Source organism: Manihot esculenta, chromosome 12 (genome assembly GCF_001659605.2).
Source record: "Manihot esculenta cultivar AM560-2 chromosome 12, M.esculenta_v8, whole genome shotgun sequence".
Lineage (NCBI taxonomy): Eukaryota > Viridiplantae > Streptophyta > Magnoliopsida > Malpighiales > Euphorbiaceae > Manihot > Manihot esculenta.
In genome coordinates this window covers 7,329,103-7,337,080 of record NC_035172.2, presented here as the reverse complement: position 1 = coordinate 7,337,080, position 7,978 = coordinate 7,329,103, and the positions used below count along the sequence as shown (strand labels likewise).

General features: G+C 33.8%; 1 protein-coding gene across 1 annotated transcript; it reads right to left on the bottom strand.

The window, feature by feature from the left end:
* Positions 1-1,486: 1,486 nt before the first annotated feature.
* LOC110627274 (tyrosine-protein phosphatase DSP1) lies at positions 1,487-7,095 on the bottom strand. The gene is made up of 5 exons (XM_021773524.2): positions 6,667-7,095; positions 6,453-6,546; positions 2,318-2,375; positions 2,197-2,240; positions 1,487-2,095 (listed from the first exon to the last, which is right to left on the bottom strand). Exons 1-5 carry the CDS (start codon positions 6,915-6,917, stop codon positions 1,910-1,912), a joined length of 633 nt encoding a protein of 210 aa, XP_021629216.1. The 5' UTR covers positions 6,918-7,095; the 3' UTR covers positions 1,487-1,909.
* Between the last annotated feature and the right edge of the window lie 883 nt (positions 7,096-7,978).

Genomic DNA, 7,978 nt, shown 5'->3' with positions numbered 1-7,978 from the left:
TAAAAATACAATGTATCAGGAAAGCACCATTTGCGGATGAAAAACTTTCTTTAACTAGGAATAAATTTTCTTTCCAAGAAAACTTTTTCGGAAATTTATATTTTTCTTTTGCCCTAATCTCTATGTTTAAGAATTGAAATATATAATTCTAAACACTTAAAAATACTCTTTTTTTTATTTAAATTTTTAAAACTTCATATTATTAACTTTATTTTAAACCTTTCGAATTAAAATATATTAATTAATTCAATAATATATAAAAATAAAATAAAATCTCAACCGCAACTTTTTAAGGTGCAAAGTAGGAGGAGCGGTTAGAAAGGATAGGGAGACAATTGAATAGACAAAACACCAAGCTACATTTTCAAACACAATTTTTGAAATAAATAAATAAAATGATTTTCTAAAAGCAATGATTTGTGGGTGGAGTAGATGATACTAGTTGGGTTTTGCCACTTTTTGTTCAATGAAATTGACAGTCGGCGTAATCATTGGGTTTAAGAACTCTTCTATCTAATGTAATGGGCCTTATCAATGTACAAAAGTGGTGGGTTACTAGCTTGCTTTTTTTTTTTTTTTTTTTTTTTTAAATTTGTATTTTCTTAAAATTAATTAGTATATAGTAATAATTAATTAGAATAAAGATAATGTGCACAAAAGCAAAACTGATATGTGGCTTTAGCCCTTTCACTAATATCCCAAGAAGAAGTGGAAGAGGCACCATATAATCTTAATTGCTAACCTATGAAAATGGAATGTATGAAAATGAAAGATACATCAAATTTATGCTTTTTTATCTATTTTTGTTTGATTTGAAAGAAACAATAAATAAAATTATGAAATGGAAAACTTGTTGCCGACAAAATGTTGGAAACAGGTAATCATATCAAATCACATCACAGGGATGGGATCGAAATATGAAATGAGGGGCACTTCACTTTGTCTTAAAATTAAATATTTCTAATAACAACCATCCCTTTCTCAGGTAGGATCCGCTTCCAGATTTTATTTTATTTTATCTTTTTTATGTTGAAGGAATTTGAATTTTGATTACCTGTCAACGGAAATCCTTTTTCTTTTTCCCATTTATTTATGAAATAAAAATAAATAAATAAATAATGCAACTACCCAAAGGCAGTTCCATGTCGGACCTCACAAGTCATCAAAGAAAATGACTTCTATTAGCTTCTTATTCATGTAAGAGAGAATGACATTGTGACGTAGAAAAGGCAGTGATAACAATATTCAAAACAGTTAAAGAAATACAAGGAAGTGATGAAAAAAAAAACATTTGAAAATTCTCCTTTTTGATTCCATTATAGAGCATTTTATTTTACGAAAAAGAAGCATTTTTACACCGAATGATCTATATAATTTTGTATTCACGTGATTGTACAGTTGATTATGTGAAACAAACGCTCATGGATTACAATTCATGTCATTTTAATTTTTTTTTTTTGAGATATAATTAATTCAGACTGAAGAGTTGAAAACCTGTGAACGATTGATTTATGAAAATACATAATACATGCACAAAGGTTATCCACCTATATTTGACTCTGATGCTACTCAAGATTCATGAGTACAGTTAAGCCGCAAGGCCAAAATAACAGAGAAGCAATCTTGAATCATATGTGAACGCATGGAACAGCTAACTAAAAATTTCAAGAATAAATCAGGATGCGTCTAATGCACTAGTTGTTGTTGCTGCTGCTGCTGCATGTGCAGGAAATTCCAATTTATATGGCTCCTTATTACCCTCAGCTTGGAATTAAAAATAATAATGATTCCCTTTTTCACAGTAATTGCAACCAGGAACTCACCACCATTCCTATTTATTTCAAAGCAGGACCTTGGGATTCCCTTCCGCTAACAAAGAAAAAACCAAAATCCCATTACAGTCTGAGTTTTATCTCTTCGAGCATGAAAATGGCATCGGGACATGCCTTAAGCTAGAAACGTCAAACAACTCCATGAACCTTTGGTCCGAAACCCTTGCCTTGGCTGCTGCAAACCTCTGGTACTCGTCGAATATGGATGATAGGCACCATCTTTGCAGTTTTCTCAAGCAACCCACTACACAACCAGTTCGGTGCTGGAGAAAACAAAAGGAAAGCACCAATACATAACTTAGGGTGTTGAACTTAGAATCAGAAAATTAGGTATTGAACTCTAGGAAACCAATAATGTGCATACCTTCCCTCGTTTACAATGTATCAGAACTGGGTGATTCCTCACATCTACATTATAATGATTAAGAATGAGTTCATGCAATTCTCTCTCAAAAGAACAACTTAAACTAGGTAATTCATATTACCAAGGACAACTTTTAATGCTTCACGAATCACATCCTCTGGGATGTTTACAAAAGGCTCCTGGATATATACAATTAAAACATCAGTCAGCAACATTGGAAAATGTTTCAATGATCATTAAAATTGAAATGGAAATGAATCAAGACCTTTCATTACAAGTATTCTAAGCTCAATATGATTAAGAAATAAAAGAAAATTCTTATCAGATAGTATCTTCCAGCATTAATATTTGAAAACGAACATGCAGGTGATGCAAAGTTATCAAAACTTGTGCCCCCTAATTGTTGTCTAATATTATTCAGCCAACTGTAAGATCCACAAACCTTATCATTTTTTTTTCATATATTGGCCAGTTCAATACCATGCTAATGAATCTCAGCTTGGCTTAGCCTTATGCTTACTTCATCCATTACCTTCTCCTTCATATATAGAGTAGCATAATCATGCTGATATAATAATTCTGGGCTAAGTAAATTCTTACGCCTACTACAGCAACTCGTATGGACAATGTCCCTATCTCTAAGACATCTATTGGCACAATTGTTTCAGCAAATTAGCCAAAAGTCACGCTATCTTGCTTTTTCCTCAGACCAGTTCTCCACAAAGTTGATTGTTCCCTCAAGCAACACCAGATCTTAAATAACATTAACATTAACTTTTCCTATAATAATAACAGTAATATATTCATAACACATTCTTCCTGATCTCCAACAACTATATAATTACAAAGCATAGCAATCATTGTCATCACAGGAAAACAAGGATACAAAGTGATTCACATTTTCTCTTTACATATTTGTTAGATAATAACCATGTGCCTATGAGAATTGCTAAGAGTGTTTACTGGCAGACTATAAGGACTAGAAAGCAGTCACCGGCTCACTGCACTCAAAATATTAAAGGTGAAATTCTCTCTACAATTGAACTTTTATTTGTGATCAAGTAATAACTTAAAAATGCATGTTAAAGCTAAGGGATGTCCTTGGCACATATAATATACCAGCCAGGGAAGAAGAAAGCTAGCAAAATTCAAACAGCTTAGATAATTACAAAAGAGAGGGAGAGAATAATGGATAAAGGAGTTTAACTGAGAGTATGGGACTGATTTCCAGTGCCAACATAAACTTTGATAATGTTAACTTATATAATTGGCAAAGTTCATGTCAGTATTTCCACCAAAGCATGACATGACAAGTCTAAAGTTAAATTTAATAGAGAGAGTAATGGATATCAAATTATTTAGCTGTGACTTGAACTCATTGTAAGTATGATTAATTAGGGAAAAAAAAAAGACTACAAGAAGGCTTGAAGACAAATAGATGATAGAATTGCAGTGAGCAGGCAAGTTCATTAATCAGAACATAGCTATAAATCTAGTAGATGACAACTTAACAGCAAATGAAATGAAAAGACACATAAACACAACTGAAATGAGGTAATCAAACTAAACTATACAAAGACTATCCTAAAGAATGAAGAATGTGCCTTATAGTGCTAGCTGATAACCACATTACTCTACCTAACTGAAGCTACTTTAAGCTCCTTATTGCATACGATATCAGTGCATTAAAAAAATGCAGAACAAATTGCAACTTTTTATTTCATAAACGCATTTCCCTTACCCCAAATGTTTAGTAAACAAGTATCAATGTTAATCCCTTTCAAAACTCACAAACTTTACAAGCAAACACTCTCTTTAATAGTTCAAAAAAAATGCCACAAGAAGTCGTGATCAGTCCATATTAATCTATTTGGAAGTTCATCTGTTAAGTTCATTTCAAACTGAAGAACTCAATAATTCCATCGGAAAACAACTGCTGAAATATACAACCAAGTTGACATGAAAGCGCTCTCATATAACTCTAGTGTCATAGACAAACCAATGAACTCAATTCAACACATCTAGCTATTTCAAGAAGAGAAATTACGCCAAGCTGCCATTTAATAATGTGTGTGTGTGTGCAACTGATCTTCAATTTTTGAATCTGGATAAAGAAGACTTCACTTGGGAAGCATAAAATATGATAGTTCATGAAAGTTAGATGACATAATTTCCTATTAATTGATGCAATTGTCAGTGCCTTTAAACAGACACTGGATAAAAGCACATCAGATATAGATGGTTATTTGCTAATGTGTGGTCCAGGCAAACACAAACTATAATCTAAGCCAAATGAACTTACTTTTCTAGTCAAGAGTTAAATTCAGGCCAATGGTTGATTGACAGTACTGTGTAACCTTATATGAACAAAAACACCATAAAAAACGCCTAGACTAGATACTAATTCAAATATGTTCCACAACAATTGTCATGGTTTTGTTTTCTGCATCAAGTCAACAGGTGCACTTCCTGACTCTCTAAATGTTACGGGTGTAAACGAACCAAACTGTTGGAGAGCTATTCGAGGCGAGGCTCGAGAAAAACTCGATCGGGCTCGACTTGTTTTCTAAACGAGCCGAGCTCGAGCTTACTTTTTAAGCTCGTTTAATAAACGAGCCGAGATTGAACTTAGTAGTATTCGGCTCGTTTAGGCTCGCGAAATCGGCTCGTTTTCAAGTTTATGAACAAGCTCGTGAGCATGCTCGCGAACAAACTCGTTCGCCAATACCAATCCCACATCGAAAGTTGAAGGGATATGGAGGATTGTGACTTCTTTGTAAAAAGACAACCCCCCTACATTCTTTTTTATTAGTTTTGGGTGTGAGAGACTTCAATTAAATAAAAAAAAATTAATTTAAAAGTTTTTTAATAACCTTATAATTTAAATTTTATTTTTAATTTAAATTTGTTTATAGTTTAAATGAATTTGAATTATATTGAGCTTGTTTATAATATAATCGAGCTCAAATTCGAGTCTAAATAAGCTCAAATTCGAATTTTATAATCGATCTCAAATTCGAGCTTTTTGAGGGGAGTTTGAGTTGGCTCGTTAATGTGATAAACGACCTTATTACGAATCGATCTCAAACCGAGCTCGAGTTTAATATTTATTTTATGAATCGAGGTCGAGCTTATAAATGAAGCTCGAGTCGAGGTCGAGCTCGAACTCGAGCTTTTAAATTTATTTTCTAATCGAGCCTGAGCTTATCAAAACTCGGCTCGGTTCGATTATAGCCCTACTAAATGTCATTACTTCCCTTTTTTTCATCTCTCCAAATAAATTACAAATACCAAGAAAAATGGATAAACAAAAAAGTAATAAAAGTAACAAGAAATCACAGGCATATTTTACAACAGAAAACAAGAAAACCCGCTAAAATACTTTATCAAAGGATATCAGTGCAGTTGCACAATTTTATTGCACACTGTAAAATTAGAAAATACAATCATTACAAAAATAAATGAAGAACCTCAAGTGAGAATCATCATTGAACAACAACAATTAAACAAAAATTCCACATGTCCCCTACTCTAAAGGATTTCTTCTGCACTGATTTCTTTTTGTTTTTGTTTTTTTCCCTTTACCTTTTGTCGCTTTTCCTAATATATATAGTGAGAGAGAGGACTACCACAAGAATAACAAGATTCAAAGAAGAGAAAAAGAGGGGGGAAATAGAGACAAAGATTAGTAAGAAATGAAAACAAATATATCACAAACTGTGATGGATATAAGAAGCAAGTATTAGCAGTAAAACCCACCAAAAAAAAGAAGAGAAAGAAAGAGAGAAGAAAAATGCTAAATCTCAACATACATAATAAATTCTTCAAGTCTTCAATGACGAGCATTGATGACTATTTAAGAATGCAATAACTAAAGTCTCTAGCACATTCCATATGACAATTAGCGGAATCTTTCAACTTTGAAGATTTTAAAATAATAATAATGCACATGACATCCTCAAAACCTTTGTTTACAAATTCTATGGCCCCCGCAACAAATCAAATAGGAATTCATGAACTAAAAACATCCAGAGATAAAAGAATAATTAAGTTATTTAGCTCTTAGCTCCTAAGAGCTCACCTCAGCATAACTAAAATTCCACAATCAATTTTCTTTTTCACATGAAGAAAAAAATTGAAATGAGCTGACTACGTGAACTCAAAGCCACTGCTACTTCCAGATTCAAACCGAATAAACAAAGAACGAACTAGCTCAAAAACGATAAGTTAGCAAGGACAGAGGTTAACTAGCTCACCTTATAACCTTCAATCCCAAACTGAAAAAGTCTAATCCCATTGGCATTAAGAAAATCATTGTTTTGCTCCGGATAAGGCTCAGGGCACATACATCTACAGCACCATAACCAAAAACCCTAAATTCATCAATCTACACAATCCACACTAACACCTACATATGCATATCTTTAATACAGATGCACGAAGAAAAAAGCACTAAAAAAAAGAGCTTACATGATAGAGCGAAGTCCAAGCGTCTGGAGGAAGGAGAAGTTAGCAGAGTCAGGAAAGCCGGACCTGAAGATGCCATTATCAACCATAGCAAAGTTTAACGGAGGAATAAAGGTAAGGTCATCTCCGACGACCGGAGAAGATAAGAAGGCTGGAGACGGTGGAGAGAGATCACGGTGGTCAACCGGCGCCACTTCGATTGTCTTGCACATCTCACCTTCGGAGTTGCCGGTAATTTTGCGGTCTACTTTCATGAGAAAAGATTTGAGAGAGAGAGAGAGAGGGGTTTGGAATCACGAGGGATGTTCTGTTAGGTACTGATGCTTTTAGCTTTTTGACAGTTGAAAAGAAAGGCAAAAGTGTGGGGCTCTTAAAAACTGGTGGCCCTGGAGGTTATGCGGTGGTCGTGGGCATACGTATTTATAGAGACATTTTGGAGGGTGGAGACGGCGAGGGACAGAGCGGACCAAGCGCGAGTGTCTGTTTGTGGTTTTTTAAATTAAACTTTTGTATAAAATATTTTTTAAAAAAAATAAGACAATTATTTACTCAAATAATTAGAAAAAAGTAGAGTTTCTTGTGCTGAACACACGCATGTTTTATGCGCGTCGTGAACACCGTGATTGTGCCTTTCTAGACTCGCTCAACATTTGTGTATAACTCTCAAAGTTGATCTTGTTACCAATGGCCTTGTAAACTTCCAATTATTGGTGTGTCACCAAAAAGAAGAGAGACCAGGTTGATCTTGGCTGCTTGGTCTAGGCTGTTGGTGCAATTGTCTTTTGTATGTATTTGCCTGGATGATTTCTGTCTTCTCCAAACAAAGTTGGTGCGCTTTGCAGATGCTTCCGAAGGCTCGCTACGATTGTCCTTGGCCGGAGAGAAGTGGCAACGGCAGCAGGTTCCTTGTGCTGCTTCTAGGGTTTCACTGTGTGGATCTTGGACCGGATTTATTTGTTATAGGCCTTTGATTTTTACTTTTCTGTTATCAAGTCTGCCTGTGTTGTATTTAGACTGATTTTTGGCAACGACCAGATTGATCTTTGAAATGAATCGAAATCAAAAATTAAAAATTAATATTAAAAATTAAAAATCAAATCTAATTAAATTAAAAATTTTCAATTTGATCTAATTACCGAGTTTTACTTTTTTTTTTCTCTCTCTCTTCATCAAGCTTTACACTTTTGCACGTGAAATAATAAAGAAAAGTAAAAAGGACGTTTGGATGGGTTTAGGAAATCAAAGTTAATCGGATTGATATGCTCGCTTAAATATATTTATTATTTAATATTTATATTATTAAAAAATTTATTAT

Excerpts from the sequence above, each read along its gene's own strand:
- LOC110627274 (XM_021773524.2), bottom strand. The coding sequence starts at position 6,917 with ATGAAAGTAGACCGCAAAATTACCGGCAACTCCGAAGGTGAGATGTGC. Across the intron at positions 6,547-6,666 it reads CTTGGACTTCGCTCTATCAT|ATGTATGTGCCCTGAGCCTT; the intron begins GTAAGCTCTTTT and ends ATGGTGCTGTAG. Across the intron at positions 2,241-2,317 it reads AGCATTAAAAGTTGTCCTTG|ATGTGAGGAATCACCCAGTT; the intron begins GTAATATGAATT and ends ATTATAATGTAG.